The 22,514-nt window shown below is 42.1% G+C and overlaps 1 protein-coding gene across 2 annotated transcripts in view; it reads right to left on the bottom strand.

Moving 5' to 3' along the window:
• Positions 1-290: 290 nt before the first annotated feature.
• Positions 291-22,514, bottom strand: part of ST6GALNAC5 (ST6 N-acetylgalactosaminide alpha-2,6-sialyltransferase 5) — a gene marked incomplete at both ends in the record, with an annotated part of 177,491 nt that continues 155,267 nt past the window's right edge. Inside the window, 2 exons of one of the 2 annotated variants that reach the window (XM_082667006.1) lie at positions 291-522; positions 15,676-15,783. In XM_082667006.1, coding sequence (XP_082523132.1) covers positions 291-522; positions 15,676-15,783 — 340 coding nt within the window. Of the gene's footprint in view, positions 523-15,675; positions 15,784-22,514 lie in introns of those variants that run through there. The other variant, XM_082667007.1, reaches the window with a different exon arrangement.

The following is a 22,514-nucleotide window of genomic DNA, read 5'->3' on the forward strand; positions in this document are numbered from 1 at the left end:
TTTTTAGCCGTGGCAACATCATTTAAATGAGAGTTCAGCCCCTACGGTAACCCCTTTTGAAAGGGACGACACTCATTAGGATGTATTCATTCTGGAATTTTCCCTTACAAACCAACTGCACTGCTGTGTAGTCACGCCTCGGAGGCACCTGTACATGGTACTTCTTGAGAACTGAAGCTACCCCGGCGACCCATTCTGTTCCTCTTTCAGGTCTGGTGTTTCAAGAAGTTCAGTGGCCTGATGTCTGATACAGTGGGTTCTTGGGATATCCATCTGGCCACACACATTCCTCAGAACACAGGTTTATTCTCAGGATGACTTATAGCAAGTGATTCTGGTTTCCAGTCTGGTTGAAAAAAGTGAATATTGAATGTCTGTGCCCAGTTCTTAAAGACTCGTTTCTCTGTGATAAAGCGGTGATGACTGCCCTTCCGTCCTCGCTCGTGGGAGAGGTACATCGTACATTCATCAGGTCCAAGAGGTTCGTAATAGTGATAAGGTACTGAAGGGTGATCGGGATCCCTGTAGGAGGAAAACGAGATAACTGATTAAAGCCAAAAAAAAAAAAAAATTCCTTTCACAGATTTAGGTAAGATGTTATCTTTAATAAGCCGATAAGCACAAACCATACTTTCAAGTTAAATGAATTCAACAAATGGTTTTGCTGATGTTTAAGCAATATGCACGTGAAGAGGGTCTGAGGCTGTGAAATAAACTCAGCGACCATCGTTATCAAACAGCAAGATTAAACGTGAGCCCGTAGGATGTTCAGGCTTTTGGGATTTGGAAACTACGTAGTCCTAAGAGCCAGCTATAGTTATGATTTCCACTCTTGCCCCACACAGTCTGTTTAGCACAAACAGCTATGAAGATATTTACAAAACAAAAGCACATCATCCTCCTTCCCCAGCCCAGCCCCACTCCAAACCCTCCAGGGGCTCCCACTTCCACTAAGAGCGTGGCCTACAGGGTGTTCCGTGATCTGGCTCCTCTCCAGAGCCTTCTCCTAATCCACTTGACCTTGTCTGCTATGCTCCCGCCTTACTGGCCTCTCCGGTGGTCATCTCGAGCAAGCTGGTCCCTCGCCTGAGGCCTTGGTTATTGAGGGCAGTCACCCGGCTGGAACGTTCTCTCATCAGCTCACTCCTTCTCACTGCTGGGGATCAATGCAAATGTATCCTCCTCGGAGAGAGCTTACCTGATGCCTGCCCCTTCTCTCTATCTCACTTGCATTTATTTCCCTTGTGGCATTAATCATTCTCTGAAACTGCTGTCGTTGTTTACTTGCTTATTGTCTGTTCATGAGAGCAGGCCTTTGTCTTGTTCTTAGCAGGCGCTCAATAATTATTTTTTGAAGTTCTGTTGTTGAAAGAAATTTATATGGAGTTAGCAGCTAAACGGCAGGCCTCTAAAGACAATTCTTCCTCCAGGTATGGAAAGTGGATGATGCAAGTTTGATTGCACGGGAGAAACTCAGCAGGCATGACGCCACCATTTTTCTCTTGCTGTTTTAGACGGACAATGTACTTAAACCTAGAGTCTCTACGTTGAGAAAGTCCAAATCTTCAACCCCCGCTGTGTAGCCCGAGAGTCCCCACATTTTTCAGTCTCTATATCCCTGTCTCCGCCTCATAGGAGAAACACTGGCTCATTTGTTCAAGGTAATGTGAACAGGATTAACATGTGGTGGTGGTGAGTGCCCTGATGTAGGGTTACTAAAATATCTCACCCCCAAAGAGGTCTGGTCTCAGACTGGGTTCCATTCCACCCCACCTCTTCTGTCTTGAAGTCTAAATGATAAGAGCAGTCAAGATATCCCAGCAGATAAACCTTCCTACCTTGACCTACACTCATCAAGCGGCCTTGTTGCAAGACTAAGCTCTTCTTGGTCTCTTCTTAGCGCTTCTCTTAAAAAGTGTCCCAGCTTCCTGCAAACCACCTTACAGGGTTTGATGCCCTGGGGTCTCCCTCCCAGCACTCAGCTTTACTCTAAGTACAGTAACTTGGTTTCCCAGAGATGCTCATCCTGCTAGATACCTATTCGTTTTCTTCAGAGGAGATCAATACACAAATGGCTTTTAGAGTAGCAAGTTTTCTGGGGTCAGGGATCGAAGTCTTTTATCAAGAGGGGTGTCGAGTTCATGGCTCTGAAGACAATAAACCTTTGAGCTTCCTCTCCTCTGAGGTTAAAGTTCTTCCAGGAAGAGAGATTTACTTTTGTCATGCAGCATTTAAACATTCCTCATCCTGGGTTGGATGCTGCGCTGAGTTAATAGTTTGCATCTCTATTATGCCTGTCTCAGAAGTATCTCTATGTTCTATAGTGAGACATCAGATCCCGTCCTGTCCAGTTATTATAGAGTTTGCTTATTTACTTACCCTAGAAATTGAAACCCCTTAAAATTTTAATAGAAGGTGTTTTCAATATAGAAAGTGCATGGTAGGAAAAATTCAAGTTGGAACGGACCACTATGAAGAAACAAAATTAAAAAAAGAGAAATAGAAATTTGTGGGACAAGTCTCCCCAGATTCATATGGCTTAATTTGGGGAACCGTGCTAAATTCATGTTGCCATGGTAAACTTGGGGTTAAGCTTTTATTCCAGTACGGATCAGGTTTTAAATCTGATTCATCTAAGTTTTGGACATATTATTGGCATCAATCTGACTAAAGAGGCAATCGGGTTTCTAAAAATATCATGAGATTGATTTGACACCTAGGCATAGAGGGAAATTGGAAACCAGATAAAGGATGCTATAGGATCAATTTCCTTATTCAGGAAGACCATCTCCTTGAATGAAAATGTATCTGGCTCCACACTGCTCTCCTAAATGGAGAATTAAATTTACATATTTGGTTCTGATGGTTTCAAAGGTGTCCAAATAACTGAGGGTTGTCTCCATGCTTTAAAACTTTGTCCAAATGGCAGAAAAGGGCTTGATGGGACTTAGAAGGCAGAGCCGAAGCAACTGCAGGGACAGCTCTGCTGTAGGTTGTCAGCCTGCCATCAGGTGTCATCCACTGTGCTGTTCAGAAAGCCCTTCCTTCAGAAAGTTCAAGCTTATAATTCCTTAAGCCTTTTTTCCCAAGCCTGACTTTCTAAAGGCTGCCATAGTTTGTTTCCCCTCCACCTGATCCAAATGAAAACAGCAATAAAAATCAGCAGACTTTCCACATCAGGAGGCTACTGCTGTAAAAGAGAGGATTCTGGAGCTCAGGTTGCTGTCTGGGGTCAGGGGATGCTCAGAGAATTAAGGTGCAGCGGTGCGGGCTGTGCGGGCATGATAATCACAGAGCCAGTTCCCTAAGTGGCAGCAGCCTCTCATCAGCCCTCCAGGGGCCAGTGGGGGAACAAATCCTGCAGAATAATGTGAAGAAGGATTGTTTTTTCTCTATAGAGAAAGCAGGTAGGGAGAATGAAAGAACTACCATGTAGTGCACAGGTATTAAAGAAATACCATGGCCTATGTTCCACCTCCATAGAGTCTGGTTTAATTGATTTGGAGAGGGTCCCAGGCATAGGTATTTTAAAAAGTGCCTTAGGTTTGAGTATCAAAATAAATAATGGCAGTATTGGATTATAAGTCCCATAAAATAAAACTGAATAAATATCCATGAGTCCATGATGATTTCAATAAATTACTGAATAAATAAATAAATGAAATACAGAATAATTCCAATTAATAATCTAGAAAGAATGAGGGAATAGAAAATCACCATTAGAACAATGCAGTAATTGTTGCAGGCAAGATGCACAGACGAATGGAATATGAGAGAGGAAAAGCATGAGGAGAAATAGGTTATTTGCATAAAGTCCCCCCAATGTATTTATTAATGATAGAGGGAAAAATTGTAACTTTACAATGAGTAAACCTGGCAGACACCACCTTCACCAAGTGACCAAGGTTAACATCGCCAGTAATAAGACATTTTGACATCATGTACCTCTTGATATGAAATGCTATTGCTTCTGTGGTATCTTTCTCAGTAATGCATAGCCTCAATCTAATAATTAGAAACTATCACACAAATCCAAAGTGATGGACATCCTACAATGACCAGAATTCTTCAAATGTGTCAGAGTCATGAAAGATAAGGAAAGACTAAGGAACTTTCAGAGACTGGAGGAGACTAATGAGACATGATAAGAAAATGCAAAGGGATCCTGGATTGGGTTCTGCAGGAGAAAAATGACATCAGTAGGAAAAATGGTGAAATGTGGATAAAGTTTGAAATTTATTTAAGAGTATTGTACTGGTGTTAATTTCTTAGTTTTGATAATTTTGATAATTGGACCAAAATGGTAACATTAGGGGAAACTGGGTGAAGGGTATACAAGAACTCTCTGTACACTTTTTGCAATATTTTCTGTAAGTCTAAAACTTTTTCGAAACAAAAAAATTTAAAAAGGTAACAATGTTATAAAGTTCTGTAGGAGATTCTAATATGCAGCCAGGTTTAAGAAGGCTGATTTAGTTAAATACCTGCTAAGCCTCAGTGCTTAGCTTATATTATCTCCTTTATTCTCCATCAGGCGTCTAAGGTTAAGTACCACTACTCCGTGTGATGGGTGAGCATCCGGCACCCAGGGTGAGAATCCGGCGCCCAGGGTGAGAGTCCTGTGCCTGGTTTAAGCACACAGCCTCACTCATGGGCCATCCAAGATTCTAGACTTGACTCACATAGTGCTCAGCACTCCACATAGACTAACATTTAATCCTCACGTCACCCCAGTGAGAGAGGTACTGTTATTATCTCTGTTTTACAAATGAGAAAACTCATACCCAGAGAAATTGAAGAAGTTTCAGGGCCCAGATCTGAAGCAAAGCTGTACTCTTAAGAGTGAGGCTCTGTGTCTTGGAAAAATTCCTGTGCCACCAGGTGGCTGTCTGCACTAATGGCACCCCAGGTTCCCGTTGGGTTGGCACCATATGGTTGAGAGCAACTCTGTCCTTGCTGCATTCTCCCAAGCACCCACCTACCGAGGTGCCCCGTGCCTGGTGGGCACTGTGCAGCGGGTCAGGGTGCGAAGCACAGGCCTCATGCTCATTTGCAATTCTGCCCACTGATATGTTATCAATGGCAGCAGGAGTTGGTGACGTGCCATTTTAAATCTTCTAAAGCTAGGCTGTGCAATTGGAAAGAAACCTCGTATCATTAACAGGTAAGGGTGGATATTTCCATTTCCGGGTATGATCTAGGTTGACCCTGATCTCCCAGTTTGGGCTGGACGATCTAGAAGGCTACAAAGATCCTGAGGAAAGAATGGTGCTTTTGCCTCTCTTGAGAGCCTCAGATACTCTCTCCAAACACACTTTTATTCTTGGCATGGTATACAGTACCATATAGCAGGTAGTCAGGGACTCTTTGAGGGATAGTGTTGAATCAGTAGCTGTCAAGTACCTCGGTTGTTCGGAAACTGGCTCGCACTGGGGGTCTTGGGGACAGTACGGAGCATTCAGAAGGAAATGTTCCCCTAACAGGCCTTCCTACACAGCTACTTCAGGCCCGGGAGGCCCCATGAACCACCTTTATTCTGTTGCCTCCATTTCTTGTTTTTACAGCCTCTTTTGGAAGGAAACTGCCACACACTTTGGAAGCCAGTGAAATAATACTTGTGCTTCTGGGGCACAAAAAGTGCCGAGAACCTGCGGCTGCTCACTCGTCATGGGTCAAAGGCCCAAGTGAGTCGCCTGAACCCCATATCCACACCCAACCACTCAGGCACCTCAGGTGATGCCATAGCGTCTCATAACAGATGCATTGGAGCCATGGGACAGAGGAAGGTAATGAAGACACCCAGTGACCAGTAAGTTGGTTAAATTATAGCAAAGATAGAAGAAGAAATTATGGCAAAGTTAAGCATCTATGAAAAAAAAAGTACAACAATGTATTTTAAGTTCACTTCATAAAATGTGAACCACGTGGACGCATTACATTCCATACCCGTCCTCTGTACGCGTCTGATTCTACAGGGCAGACTGGTGCCAAGTAGGAACTTGCCCTGTAATGCTGGCAGCTTTATTAATGTTCACTAGCTAATAACTCTGGCAGAATCAGCTCTCTGATATTCACGATACCTTTGAGATGTCCTTCACGTTATGGATAAGATATTCATTTAGTTCCATGACAGTGATTACTCTGAGTCGTTACTCTGCTAATTAATACTCAGGAAATGATGGGTAACAGAGAGTTGTAAACTTGGTAATGTGTTAAGTATGACCAGAAATATGACTGTTAGATAGAATTTAAATGCTTGGCCCATTGTTATCACAAATAATTTACAATGGAAAATGAGATTAAAAATACTCACCATCACTTAGTTTGGAAAGCAATGATAACAGAGCCTTTCCATTGCAATTTATAGTCCATCTAGAGAGAATGGATTTGCCTCCCCATATGGATACGGCGTGATTTAAAGGTCTATGTCCCCATAATAATATATTTTGAGGCTGTCTCTGGTGTGACACGACATTAATTTTCTCTGGCTTTCTGAACACTGATGAGCCTGGCGTCCAGTGATAGAGGCAGGATGGAGACTGATGTCTCATGCCTGAGGACCCAGTGCTGGCCTTGGCTGGGAACGATACAGGTGGCCACCAATGACTTCTTTGGACCCTCGAAATTGGTACTTGCCACTGGCTAATTATACTCTTCACTCACCTGGCACTTTTGATCTTGGAATAAATATAGAATCAGTCTCCTAAACACCGTCAAGGAAAGGAAGGTTTTTATTTATTCGTTGAGTTAATCAATACTGAATACACACTACGTGCCAGACACAATGGCAAGAGCTAGGGACACAAACGTGGCTTGAGATAGGACCCCTTCCCTTGAGGAGATTACAGGCTGATGAAGGAGATGGACATGTCACTCAGTTAGCTGAGGCAGAGGGGAAGGTGGCAGAGGCCCCAGTAGGGGCCCAGGTGGAGTCTGACTCAGATAGGAAGGCAAGGAAAGCTTGGAGGAAGAGGACCTCCAAAGCAGTGGAGAGAGGGGTTAAGAGTGTTAGCTCTTGAGCCCTGAAGACCTGAATTCAAATCCCAGCTCCATCACTTACCTGCCCCACGACTTTGGCCAGTTGTTTCATGTCCTCAAGCTTCATATGTAAAATGGCGATAATAATAATGTTTATCTCCTGGGATTATCATAAAGGTTCCATGAAATGGCACCTGTACTCGTACTCAGCACAGCACCAGCGTGTGGTATGTGCAGAAAAGCTATCAGCCATTAATATTACGGTGAAGAACCGGTAGTGATCAGCCAGATTAAGAAGGAGGGGATGGATGTTCCGAGATGAGGGCAAAGGGACAGGTGTGTGCAGGGTGAGCTCCTTCTTGAGTTCCTCAGTACGGCTAAAACAAGTCTGTGAGTAGAGGAGATGAGACTAAGGTGGCTGCAGAGGTCAGGTCCTGAGGGCTTCTGTGCTAAGCTAGGGAGTGTGAACTTTCTTCTAAAAGCTGTGGGGACCTAATGAGGGGTTTAAGTGATAGAGTCAGACTTGCGGTTTATCCAACAGCACAGTGGTGTTTGGAGAGGAAAGAGAAAGACCAGAGTTGGGGAGAGCGGTCAGCAGTCTATTGCAGCACCAGATTAAGGAGGAAACGGTTGCACGCCAGTCACATGACTTTTAGTCAGCGTTAGATTCTGCCAGGTTTCGAATAACACGTCCTTCATCTGCCACCATGGCCATTTATACATTCACTCTTTCCATTTGTGGTGTTAAATATGAACGTGGGGTTATTCGTCTCCCTAAGGAGTCCATGTGCTAAGTAGTTTAGAGGCTACTGGAAATCTTCTTGCCAATGAATGATTCCTGGAAGTAAGCCTGGCCCTTTGGGTGGGAGGGATGAGAAGGCCAGACCTCCAGGAGAGCTGGATGGAAAATGACAGCTCCAGGCTTGTAGGAGTGAACCCACTCACACGTCTTAGAAGTCAGGCACTCATGGATGGCTCAGCTGTCTGCTCCCAGGATATAATTTAGTCCCCTCCTGCACCTCCCTATATATCCCAGCATATAGCAGCTGACATTCCCTTTGGGTCACTGCCACGCTAAGCTGATGGGAATGACTGCAGAAGTAGTCCAGCGTTTGGTCCTCCTGAGCCTTGGTTTCCTTGGCAAGGAGAAGGTGATGACTCTATTCTCCTTAAAAGTGTGTGAGAGTGTGATTTAGATTGGAAAGCGGCATGACCGTATCTTAGACCAGAGGTCATCAAGGCTGTCAATGTTCTTTTTTTTTTTTTTTTTTTTTTAACATCTTTATTGGGGTATAATTGCTTTACAATGGTGTGTTAGTTTCTGCTTTATAACAAAGTGAATCAGTCATACATAAACATATGTTCCCATATGTCTTCCCTGTTGCGTCTCCCTCCCTCCCACCCTCCCCATCCCACCCCTCCAGGCTGTCACAAAGCACCGAGCCAATATCCCTGTGCCATGCGGCTGCTTCCCACTAGCTATCTACCTTACTGCGTTTGTTAGTGTGTATATGCCCATGACTCTCTCTCGCCCTGTCACAGCTCACCCTTCCCCCTCCCCATAACCTCAAGTCCGTTCTCTAGGAGGTCTGCGTCTTTATTCCTGCTTTACCCCTAGGTTCTTCATGACATTTTTTTCTTAAATTCCATATATATGTGTTAGCATACGGTATTTGTCTTTTTCTTTCTGACTTACTTCACTCTGTATGACAGACTCTAGGTCTATCCACCTCATTACAAATAGCTCAATTTCGTTTCTTTTTATGGCTGAGTAATATTCCATTGTATATATGTGCCACATCTTCTTTATCCATTCATCCGATGACGGGCACTTAGGTTGTTTCCATCTCCGGGCTATTGTAAATAGAGCTGCAATGAACATTTTGGTACATGACTCTTTTTGAATTTTGGTTTTCTCAGGGTATATGCCCAGTAGTGGGATTGCTGGGTCATATGGTAGTTCTATTTGTAGTTTTTTAAGGAACCTCCATACTGCTCTCCATAGTGGCTGAACCAATTCACATTCCCACCAGCAGTGCAAGAGTGTTCCCTTTTCTCCACACCCTCTCCAGCATTTATTGTTTCTAGATTTTTTGATGATGGCCATTCTGACTGGTGTGAGATGATATCTCATTGTAGTTTTGATTTGCATTTCTCTAATGATTAACGATGTTGAGCATTCTTTCATGTGTTTGTTGGCAGTCTGTATATCTTCTTTGGAGAAATGTCTATTTAGGTCTTCTGCCCATTTTTGGATTGGGTTGTTTGTTTTCTTGTTATTGAGCTGCATGAGCTGCTTGTAAATTTTGGAGATTAATCCTTTGTCGGTTGCTTCATTTGCAAATATTTTCTCCCATTCTGAGGGTTGTCTTTTGGTCTTGTTTACGGTTTCCTTTGCTGTGCAAAAGCTTTGAAGTTTCATTAGGTCCCATTTGTTTATTTTTGTTTTTATTTCCATTACTCTAGGAGGTGGGTCAGAAAGGATCTTGCTTTGATTTATGTCATAGAGTGTTCTGCCTATGTTTTCCTCTAAGAGTTTGATAGTTTCTGGCCTTACATTTAGGTCTTTAATCCATTTTGAGCTTATTTTTGTGTATGGTGTTAGGGAGTGATCTAATCTCATACTTTTACATGTACCTGTCCAGTTTTCCCAGCACCACTTATTGAAGAGGGTGTCCTTTCTCCATTGTACATTACTGCCACCTTTATCAAAGATAAGGTGTCCATATGTGCATGGGTTTATCTCTGGGCTTTCTATCCTGTTCCATTGATCTATCTTTCTGTTTTTGTGCCAGTACCATACTGTCTTGATGACTGTAGCTTTGTAGTATAGTCTGAAGTCAGGGAGCCTGATTCCTCCAGTTCCTTCTTTCGTTCTCAAGATTGCTTTGGCTATTCGGGGTCTTTTGTGTTTCCATACAAATTGTGAAAGTTTTTGTTCTAGTTCTGTGAAAAATGCCAGTGGTAGTTTGATAGGGATTACATTGAATCTATAGATTGCTTTGGGTAGTAGAGTCATTTTCACAATGTTGATTCTTCCAATCCAAGAACATGGTATATCTCTCCATCTATTTATATCATCTTTAATTTCTTTCATCAGTGTCTTATAATTTTCTGCATACAGGTCTTTTGTCTCCTTAGGTAGGTTTATTCCTAGATATTTTATTCTTTTTGTTGCAATGGTAAATGGGAGTGTTTTCTTGATTTCACTTTCAGATTTTTCATCATTAGTATATAGGAATGCCAGAGATTTCTGTGCATTAATTTTGTATCCTGCCACTTTACCAAATTCATTGATTAGCTCTAGTAGTTTTCTGGTAGCATCTTTAGGGTTCTCTATGTATAGGATCATGTCATCTGCAAACAGTGACAGCTTTACTTCTTCTTTTCCAATTTGGATTCCTTTTATTTCCTTTTCTTCTCTGATTGCTGTGGCTAAAACTTCCAAAACAATGTTGAATAATAGTGGTGAGAGTGGGCAACCTTGTCTTGTTCCTGATCTTAGTGGAAATGCTTTCAGTTTTTCACCATTGAGGATGATGTTTGCTGTGGGCTTGTCATATATGGCCTTTATTATGTTGAGGAAAGTTCCCTCTATGCCTACTTTCTGCAGGGTTTTTATCATAAATGGGTGTTGAATTTTGTCAAAAGCTTTCTCTGCATCTATTGAGATGATCATATGGTTTTTCTCCTTCAATTTGTTAATATGGTTTATCACATTGATAGATTTGCGTATATTGAAGAATCCTTGCATTCCTGGAATAAACCCCACTTGATCATGGTGTATGATCCTTTTAATGTCCTGTTGGATTCTGTTTGCTAGTATTTTGTTGAGGATTTTTGCATCTATGTTCATCAGTGATATTGGCCTGTAGTTTTCTTTCTTTGTGACATCCTTGTCTGGTTTTGGTATCAAGGTGATGGTGGCCTCGTAGAAGGAGTTAGGGAGTGGTCCTCCCTTTGCTATATTTTGGAAGAGTTTGAGAAGGATAGGTGTTAGCTCTTCTCTAAATGTTTGATAGAATTCGCCTGTGAAGCCATCTGGTCCTGGGCTTTTCTTTGTTGGAAGATTTTTAATCACAGTTTCAATTTCAGTGCTTGTGATTGGTCTGTTCATATTTTCTATTTCTTCCTGCTTCAGTCTTGGCAGGTTGTGCATTTCTAAGAATTTGTCCATTTCTTCCAGATTGTCCATTTTATTGGCATAGAGTTGCTTGTAGTAATCTCTCATGATCTCTTTTATTTCTGCAGTGTCAGTTGTTACCTCTCCTTTTTCATTTCTAATTCTATTGATTTGAGTCTTCTCCCTTTTTTTCTTGATGAGTCTGGCTAGTGGTTTATCTATTTTGTTTATCTTCTCAAAGAACCAGCTTTTAGTTTTATTGATCTTTGCTATTGTTTCCTTCATTTCTTTTTCATTTATTTCTGATCTGATTTTTATGATTTCTTTCCTTCTGCTAGCTTTGGGGTTTTTTTGTTCTTCTTTCTCTAATTGCTTGAGGTGCAAGGTTAGGTTGTTTATTCGAGATGTTTCCTGCTTCTTTGTCAATGTTCTTATTTGCCACGGGACCCTTTGTGATATGAGAGCCCACAGGTAAAACAGAGAGAAGTTCATCTGCTGCCGATGAAGCGGGGCAGGAGGGGGCAATGTTCTTTCATCTTAGCTCCTTGCCCTTGTTCCACCGAATCAGGGCAGGAGAAAGCCAGAGCTGGATGTTTCAATAAAGCCCTGCGCGTCAGAGACTACGACAGGCAGAACGTGAATATTTTCTCCCACAGGAACCTTGGGAACCTTCTGTCCCTTATGATTGAATTGTGTCCAAGTGACACGCAGGAGACCAAAGGCGGGAACCCTGTCTCATTCATCTTTGATTATGTCCCTAAGTGCCCAACACAAGTTAGGTGAATGAATCAGAGTCTCTGTGATTTGTTTAGTAAATGACTTCTTTTGAGGATCCTAGTTGTATCTCAAAGTCTGGAAAGGTTAATTTACCCAAAAAGAGCAGTTGGCTCTCCTTTCGTTTGCTGAACCCTGACCCCATGCGCCTAACTCTTCATTCCAGTGAGAGACTGGGCATAAAGAAGCCACAGAATGGGGGAGTCTGCTGTGAGCAGCCCGTGGGGTGTCCTGCAAGGAGCTGGAGGGAAAGTGGGATCCAATTCACATGGGAGCCTTTCGTGTCCTTGGCCCTCCCTGCCAACAAAGCACCGTTCATTAGTGCTCGCCAGACAGCTCCTTAAAATGTGCTCATGGGTGCATACCTGCAGATGAGTGAGCCCTTTCTCCTCGTAAATTTATCCACACTTAATGTACACCAGCACTGTGCCAAGAATTCCTCATCTATTATGTCATGGAATTATCATATAACCCCGTGAGGTAAGCACTAATGTCATCATCATCTGCAGACATGGAAACTACGGCTTCTGAGACGGTCATTATTAACCTGCCCACGGTAACTAAGGCTCAGTGAGGTTGAATAACTTTCTCAAGGTCACATAGCTTCTGACCTTGAGAAATATGGCTCATTTTCAGTCATATAAACACCCTTTGACTACAGCACGAGAGAGAGAGGACAGGGCCATTCATTCACTCAGTATGTACGGAGCATCTGCTATAGGTCAGGACGGTACTGATCTACTGTCCTGTGCACCATGGCTCCAACAGTGATCCCAACACACAAAAGTTTCTGCCCTCGAGGTGTGTATATTCTGGTGGACTCAACCAGCATGAGGTCTGTCATCTCACAAAAGCTTCCCTACCACTTTTGGCCCCGGTGATATCTTATCTCCCTAAGTCCTACAGCTCATGACACGTGTACCCTGCTGGTCTTAGAGTTCTTAGCTTCTTTCAAAATCAAGACCAAGGGGGAATGATCAGACTAGTAGCTGGATTAACTTATAAGTTGCTTTTTCATTTTCTGGTGGTGATACTGTTTGCAAGAGTCATTTTGACTCCAAGTGGCTTTGCTGTGCTTGTTAGATTTCTGTGTGGGTAAGGCTTATCGTAAGCCTCCAGGAAGCAAGAGCTGTGGCCTGTTCTTTGAACCCCTCCCAAAATTCTTGGTACCTTTCAGGGCAATTCTCAAGGGCTTAGGATAATATTAATAATTATTTTATATATTTTATGTATAATATTAAAGTATTAGTAACACTAATGTTATTAATAATCTTTCCTGAGCACTAACTGTGTGCTGGGCACTGTGTCAAACGTTCTACTGCCATGATCTCATTTAATCCTCACCATGACCTGTTTCCTTTTATTATTATTTTCTTATGCCCATTTTGCAGATGAGGACAGCAAGGTTCAAGGTCACCGGTAGGAACTGGGTGCCTGGTGGTTCAGCCCATGTGTCCTGGACGTGAAGATGAAAGGAACCTGGGAATCAATCTTTACTGCTCCTTCCTTTCTTACCCTTCCTAAACGGGCATCAGGACTGAAGAGGATGCTGTCACCAGCCTAACCCTCTGCAGCAGAGGATGCCCAGCACACTTCTTCACTCTCTCTGATAGGACACTGGGGTTAGGGATCCTTCTGATGAGTCCTGGCCAAAATCATCTTATGAGAACAACTGTTGAACCTTTGGGATGGTGGCTGAGGAACAGAAATTCAGAGCGGCTGCCAACATACGGTGCATGGACGGTATCTTGACTTCCTTGCTAGTGTCATCGTATAAATTGTTCCCATCCTAAGTGCACGAAGCTGTGATGAACTAAATCTGAGTAAGAGAAATGACAGGTTAACTTGCCTTTCATTTGTTTTCCATAATAAGTGCAATATTTCCTTGAACACTTTAAGTCATTAACATTTCAATTTCTTCATGCTCTTTTTCTCCGGTGCCCTAAGGGCAATATTACATAATTATATCTGCCGTCTAACCATCAGCTTTGATGGCTGTTTGCATGCCCAAAGGGGCCACTGCCACTGCCTTTGTTAGCCTGTTGGTTTAAGGAGGCAGTTGGCTTTTTTACACCATCTTACCTACTTTTTTGCACAGAGGTTGTTAAAGGGGAAAACAAGGCCAGTGCATTAAGTGATGAGGAACTGGGTGAGGGTCCAAGCTCACTCTGGCCATGTACTAGGTGCTGTTCAAAGCACTTTACATGTATTCACTTATTTAATCCACCTCCAATACTCTGAGACAGAGTCTATTATTATCATCACATCCACTTCTAATGACGAGGAAGCTGAGACACAGAGAGAATGAGTGACCTACTCAAGGTCGCACTAGGTTAGTAAGTGGCAGGGCTGGGCTTTGAACCTGTGCCGTCTGCGTCCAGACTCCACCCACTTCCTTACTACATCATGTCTTCCCTGGGGATGCATGAGTCCAGGCAGATTTCAAAGGCCTGCTCTGTCCACCCCTTTCCTTCTCCCCTGTGACCTGACTCTTACATATAAACTAGTACTGCTGCTGTGTGGTCTTTGGATTAAAAAGGGTGGGAGGAAAGTGGCACAGTGATAATGGCACAATAAAGTATGCTTCATCATTCTTGCATCAAACCTCCAAATGGTAGAATTTGCCTAAAGGCTCACAGACTTTGAGAAGTTGTTAGGTTTAAAACACATGAAGGTATAAGCAGGCATAAATTTTAATGAACAAGTTTAAAATGCCCTCCCACCCCAGATCTTACCATTTAAATATCATGACTGAGGCCATGTGCAGGTCAGCAGGCATGCCTGAAAACTAGGAAACTTTCTGATTTTATTGGCATCGCTCCTTTAGGTTACAGGTGAATTTCAATCGGCCTTCCACAAATCAGGCCCTGAATATTTCTCAGTGTGTCTGTTAGTACACACCGAACTCTACCTGGGCACATGCCAGGAGGTAACTTAAGGTAGCAATAGAAATTATTATTACATCAAAATAATTATGCCTGTGCTTTTGGTCTTAGAAACACAAACCGAGGCTACTGATGTGGAAAGGGAAAGAGACTAAGAGGAATATTTTAATTTTGGAAAACAGGCCTTAACCGTCAAAGAAATTGCCCTCTTTAATTCATTAAAAATTATCACATTCCTTTCAAATGAGAATAAAACTAATATTTTTTTAATGAATTAATGAATTAATGAATTTATTTTGGGCTGCATTGGGTCTTTGTTGCTGTGCACGGGCTTTCTCTAGTTGTGGTGAGCGGGGGCTACTCTTCATTTGCAGTGCGCGGCTTCTCATCGCGGTGGCTTCCCTTGTTGCGGAGCACGGGCTCTAGGCACGCGGGCTTCAGTAGTTGTGGCTCACAGGCTCTAGAGCTCAGGCTCGGTAGTTGTGGCTTACAGGCTTAGTTCTCTGCGGCATGTGGGATCTTCCCAGAGCAGGGATTGAACCCGTGTCCCCTGCATTGGCAGGCGGATTCTTAACCACTGCACCACCAGGGAAGTCCCCAAAACGAATATTTCTTAATGCTTGTTCATTGTTAATATTATGCCAATTACTGCATTACTTTTGGTTGATAAATATTCAGAGGATAAATGAAGCCCACAAGATGGATTAATTCTCCAGCAGTACAAACAAAAACTTTCAATATTTTATATCACATAATTAAATGCCGTTTGCTGTTTCTAGAACCAGGACTTGGGACATGTTAATTAATTGCTTCAAGAAGACAGTAAGACATGTTTCATGGTTGATAGTTGGAATCAGATATTTATAAACACTGCACAACACTGCTGATGAATTACATTTGCAGAATAAATCCTACCTGCAGAAGTCTGGGGGCACCATGCCATAAACATTGATCCTGTCACAGAGCTCCAGGGCAATCGTCATTGTGAACCAGCCAGTGCTGAGCCAAGTGTTGGAGATCTTCCTGGAAGGAACAACAGTTAAGTGTGCAAGCTGGTAAAATAATCATTATACCCACTCCATCTTAAACCTTTTCTGGAACAAGGCTGACTGTAAACACACACACTCTCTCTCTCTCCATTTGGTAAACTCTCTCTCTCACTCTCTCTCTATCTGCTAAAGCTGGAACTTCAGCAGATAGAAATCTGTTACTCATACCACCATATTCCATGATAATATGATAAATGATGTCAGTACTCCATCATGGTGGATTCTCAAGGGACTTCTACATAGTCAAAGATGATGATCAATGTTTCAATGTTTAAGTGCGAATTATTACCACTCAATTTCTTGTAAGATGACAATCCTCGTGTGTCGGCTCTTTATTAACTAGAATACTTGACTAGCTATAAGTATTCTTTTTTGCTCCACGCAGGGTGGATAACAAAGAGCTTACTAAATGTGAATAAACACAGTTGTCTTTATCTATCAATTGATCAACTGATTGACCAAATGATCTTAGGGTAGAAGCTTGCCTTCAACTAGACTAATTAACACCAACATCGTGACTGAATGTCTTTCCTTAGAAGGAGTACATTCATTTGGGAATGGGCTAATGACCAGAGGAAAAGGGACACAGGGATGCTTACGTGTAATTGAGCATTTGCTTTATTTTACCTCAGAACAGTCCGAGCCCTGTGAAAATTTTTATTAAATGACCAAAAATGGACAGAATTTAAGGAATAAATCGGTGGGTTCCAACATTCATTCATTTGCCCAATCAAACATCTGTATTGAGCCCCAACCACACACCAAGTCTAAGGGCAATCGTGGAGACACAACATCAAGGTCTAATGTGACTTGTGAGGATGACTCGGTCCACCATGCTATGCTGCTGTGGATATTAATTTCAATTCTTTGGGGGTTGCTGCATTTACTTTTTTTTTCAGTGCTTGTGGCATGCATCATTAGCCAGTTTCAAACACCTTATCCCCAAGGTCAGACTGTCTGACTTTGCCCAGCCATAGCACCGTATGTGATGTGAATGAAAGAGCTGCAGGAAAGCTTTTCTACTTGCACTGCGTAGCACCCCTCTTTGAAAAGGAAGAGTTTTTGTTAAGCAGTTTGCATTATTTCCATTTCGCATAAGGAATAACAACCAAAAAAGACATTTTAAGATGTCTTTTGTTTTGTCACCTACCTGACAGGAATGGGTAATTTAGTCATTCCTGAGTTCGTGGCTTCAACTTTCTAGTTCTTAACTCCTTTACTCATTTTTATTTTCCATTCCATTGTATCCAGATCCAGTAATATCCCAGGAAGTACATTTAAAATATTCTCAAGGTGGAAATAGCATGGATTTGTATCTTACTAGTTTCTGTTATTCACCAGCTAAATGACCTGAGGCAGGTTATTGCTGTTCTTTGAACCTTGATTTCTTATCTAGAAAGCAAGCATGGGAAGCTCTATCTTCCTGTGCTATTTCGAGGACTAAAGGAGAGAACATCATAAAAAGTTATCTAGTCTGGTGTGTTGATACATCAAGATCCCTTCCTCGCCTCTTGGTTACTAGGTTGGAGCAAATGAAATAATAATTCAACCATTACTCCCAGTGCTTTTTAGCACACACAAAACAACTGATATCCTTCCAACACTGCTACTGGCTCTTGTGTAGGAGCCATCGTCAGTAGTCAGGGCAGTACAGTAAGTCCCTTACATACGAACTTTCAAGTTGCAAACTTTCAAAGATGTGAACGTGCGTTCGCATGTCCAATCACATAAGTTAGTTCACGTGTCTGGCATACATAGTCACATGCGTGCATCCTCTACAAGTGGTTGTGCTTTTGTGTACTTTACTGTACAGTACAGTATAGAGTACAGTAGTACAGTATCTTTATTACAAGCCCAGGGTGTCATCTGTGATGAGGAAAAAAGAGCTACTACCCAGACATCACTGGATTGTTTTTTTCAAGAGGGTAGATAGAATTGAATCCAGCAAGGGAATGGAACTTGTACCATCAACATCAGGCATGAGTGACATTGCTGCTTGCCCTCCATCTCCTGTTGCTGACGATCCTTCAGCTCTACCATCTCCCACCTCCTCTCCCTCCTCCAGTCAGTAAGTCTTCTTGCCTGTTCACTCGATACCAGCTCCTGTATGTAGCTGTTGTACTGTACTTTTCAAGGTACGGTACTGTAAGATTAAAAACTTTTTTTATTTTTTGTGTTTGTTTTTTTATGTATTATTTGTGTGAAAAGTATGATAAACCTATTACAGTACAGCACTATATAGCCAATTGTGTTAGTTGGGTACCTAGGCTAGCTTTGTTGGACTTACGAACAAATTGGACTTATGAACACACTCTTAGAACGGGAAGTTTTCATATGCAGGGGACTCACTGTAATTAGAAAATTCTGGAGCCTCCAGCCTACATAGGTATTAACAATCTCCCTTGTTTTTCACCAGGGCTCTAAATTCATAAGAACTTTGGGACTGGAGGAGGTGGGACAGAGCAGAGCTGACTGAATGGGGGAGGGGAAGAGAAGGCAGTGCCTTGCCTCAAGTTAGACCTTGTCTTCACCAAGGCTGTGACCTTGAGATGGCAGGTTGTTCTAGACTTAAACTGGGAGAGTGAATAACTGGAATGATGTGGAGCCCAGGAGGAGAATGACAGCTTACTTATACCTCCAGATTCCTGATCCAAGAATCACACTCATGTCCCTATGCTTTTGAGTTGTAGGAAACACTAAGAGGGCTTTTCCCAGTGGCAGAAACTTCCCTACAACTTTGGCTTTCTTTTGTGTGATGTAGTAGAAATCACAAGCCATAACCTGAAATATAGGGGGATGTGACTCTACAGGAAAAGATGTAATGGGTAAAAATGGGGAGAATAAAAAGTGGAGGACTAAAGAAACTAAGGTGAACCTTTCTTTAAAGTGCCACTTAAAATTCCCCGGACTTGCGAAATAGTAGTCTTTTGGGATCACAGGCTATAGAAATGTAACTGCTTTGTGCTTTCTAAAAAGATTTGAACTCTTTTTCCAACAAAGGAATATCTAGTGTTTTTACACTGAATCAGCTGTAATGAAGGAATATGAAGAGCTGTCATGTGCTAATTAGGGAAAATTATCAGATATTCTTTTTTTTTTTTTTTTTTTTTTTTTTTTTTTTTCCATACGCGGGCCTCTCACTGCTGTGGCCTCTCCCGCTCGGGACACGCAGGCTCAGCGGCCATGGCCCACAGGCCCAGCCGCTCCGCGGCATGTGGGATCTTCCCGGACCGGGGCACGAACCCGTGTCCCCTGCATCGGCAGGCGGACTCTCAACCACTGTGCCACCAGGGAAGCCCCAGATATTCTTTTATATGATGAAGTAACACACTAAGCTGATAATGCTATAGTACACACTAAATTACAATTAAAGGCCTTTCTGCTCCACCAGAATCTCATTTATAATATCTATGGAAATATTCTTCCTGCAGTTATTTCATTTATACTTCTTTTATCTAATTACTATAATATTGGTTCTGAATCATATTTTCCTAATGTACCCTGTTCAATTATAAAGTTATTTTCAAGTGCAGTTACTTTCTAATATCAAAGAATACCACTTGGCCATCTATGTCATTTGTCATGCTTCTTAATTGCAGATTGTTCCTGAGACATTTTTTTCTCCACTTTTAAGTAGGGTGAAATTTCCATAAATCAAAATTTATTGAATTATCTCATTTCTTCAAAATATTAGCCGGAAATGAATGTCCTGATTGTGAGATTGCAAAATTAGATATTCCATACTTTGTGTATCTTTAATCCATGCCACTGTTTTGTTAGGTTTCAAGAAAAACATACACAGAGGCAATACTGTTAGACCCTAAGTGTTTTGTATTTTAGTTTATAGAAATAGTTTTTTTCTGAAGGGCTGTTCCTGACTTTGTTCTTTAGCTTGGAGTAGACTGAAGATTAAGAATGTGGACACATGAGAATATTGAGTCAATACAATATTAGCTTATTTAAGACAGTTTCTTTCTTTTTTTTTGCGGTACGCGAGCCTCTCACTGCTGTGGCCCCTCCCGTTGCGGAGCACAGGCTCCGGACACGCAGGCTCAGCAGCCATGGCTCACGGGCCCAGCTGCTCCACGGCATGTGGGACCTTCCTGGACCGGGCCATGAACCCGCGTCCCTTGCATCAGCAGGCGGACTCTCAACGACTGAGCCACCAGGGAAGCCCCTAAGACAGTTTCTTAAAGGTAAGAGGCACAAAGATTCTAAATGTTGACAGTGTACTTTGGCATCCTACAAATCCATCAGTGTGATTCCCTGTGTGGGGACTGCATGGATTCTAGTAGATGGATGAGAAGCCTGGTAGCCAGTCCATGAAATTTTACCTGTCTCTTACCATCTGGGCTCACTGAGGACACAGGCTTATTGAGCAAAATGTTTTCACTGGTCAGAATTTAATGAATTTAGTGAGTGGGTTATGTCTTGACGTGAGGTTGTTTCCTAAAGATGTAAGGATGTAATGACTAGTCTCCAAGTTTTCAACTTAATCCCTTAAGAAGACCCAGAGCAATGTGTAAATATCCTAAATAGCTAACGCTGCAGCAGTGTTTCAGGAATACTTACATTTAGCAAACAACCATTAAACTCAAAAGAGAGAAGTGTTTTCTATTGAAGAGAGTCTTTCTACTTATTTTGAATTTTCCAACCAGAAAAAAATGAAACTGTAAATAACTTCCCTCATTCTCCTTCTCTTAAAAAGTGCTCTCCTGGTTAAATAACTCATTCAAATGAGCAACAGTCTGTTATTTGTATGTTTTTTTTTTCTTATTTGTGGTTTTTAAAGGACAGTAAGTGACTGGATTTCATGACAGCGTGTGATGGTGACCAGGATCCCCCATGTGATCTACTGGCTGGGCTAACCATGGAATCACCTGGGCTTCCAGGGAAGGAGGCCACAGTGCCAGTGGCCAGGTCCACCTCTCCTCAGTCCATCAGATGCCATGCCCACTTTTGCCTGGACCAGCCCTCAAATGGTCACAAGGTTTTAAGGATTTAAAAAGAAAGCTCTTCCCTGCAAAGAATTTGGGAATGCTGGGCTTTGGTCTTTCTTTAAAACTCTGTTCTTCATAATGAGCTGCCTAAGCGATAGCCAAAAGGATTTAGTACTTCACGTTCTTTACTTATCGAATCTCTTTAGTTTTAAGATAAGAAATTGATGCAGGAACAGTTTTTGTAAGGGAGGGGGTAAATTACATCATTAAATGTGTATTAATTATAAACATATGTGTTTTAGAATTAAGGAAATGAGGAAATTTAATTATTAGACTGGTCCTACGAGGCCTAGTCACTATGCCCTTGTCACATGTGAGGTCACTGAAATGTTAGATATCTTGTCCAAGACCATATAACTAGTGAGGGACAAAGAATTCCAACTCAGAGCTGTGTGTTTGGACTACAGCACATGGCTCCTTTCAATATCTATAGCTGTCCTTTTCTTCACCTAGATTCGGCCAGCTCCCCACCCTTTATCTCTGCTTCCTCTCTGGCTACTCCCCGCCAGCACTCCTGTTGCAGCCACAGGGACTCTTCTCCAGCCCCCTGGAAGTCCTCTCACCTCCGAGCTCTTATACCCATAAGGATGTTTCTCTCTCCCCTTCTCAGGTTCTTCTTTACCTGGATAAATACTTATTGGCCTAGGTCTCAGCTTAAATACACCTTTTGGAGAAAGTCTTTCCATCACACCCTCATCTTCTAGACCAGTGCTTTTCAAAAGATTTTGACCTATAGTCAGAAATACATTTTGCCTCATGATTGAGCATATATGCTCACATGTATTGTACATGGTTTTCATTTCATTTTAGTTTTCTAAAGTGTGTAATTTAGTTTTTTTTAATATACTCACAGAATTGTGCTCTCATCATCCCTATCTAATTCCAGGGCAATTTTATCACTTCAAAAGAAGACCCTGTATATGTATATTTCTGTGTATAAAACTGAAACAAATTTTATCCCATGAAATAATACTTTGCCTTACTTACTATAGGAGATGAATGCTGATATTGTCTGTTTTATTCCATTCTTTCCATTACATTAAAAACAATCTTGCAATGACTCAATACATACATTTCATGTTCCATTACTGAGTTGTAAGCAGCAGTTTGGTAAGCCTTGTCCTAGACTACGGCAGGTCTCTCTGTCCCACTGGTCGTAGCACCGTTTTCTTCCCCTCACATGACCTAGCTCACTGGCCACTACTTGGTGAATATCTGCTGGCCCTGTTAAGACTATATTCTGGGAGGGCAGGGTCTAGATCTGCCTTATTTCTGACTGTGTATATCCCCAGTACCAGGTGCAGGGAAGTAGTAGGTACTCAATAAATATATGTTGACTGAATAAATATTTGCCTTTGAAAGAGAAAAATAACCCTATACACTTATTTCTGGTTCGTGTTCACACAAGTAAAATAAAATGCAATAAACCTATTCTCTTGCACTTACTACCAGTGTAAGCCAGGAGCAGTGTTGCCTCATCCTCCAGAGTAGGGATTTGGCCCTGAATTATCTGTATAAATGTCTCAGTGCTTCCTTTCACTTTGCCCTATAAATTCAGCTTCAGCAGTCCAGTCTCCAGGAGGGCCCTACCGGTGAGCTCTATAGATGGCGTGAGCAGTGTGGTCACAACAAAAAGCACTTAGCAAAAGCTTTCAGAAATAAAAGAATGCCATTTGCAGCAACATGGGTGGAACTAGGGATTATC

This window comes from Grampus griseus (assembly GCF_964374135.1).
Source record: "Grampus griseus genome assembly, chromosome: 1".
Classification (NCBI taxonomy): domain Eukaryota; kingdom Metazoa; phylum Chordata; class Mammalia; order Artiodactyla; family Delphinidae; genus Grampus; species Grampus griseus.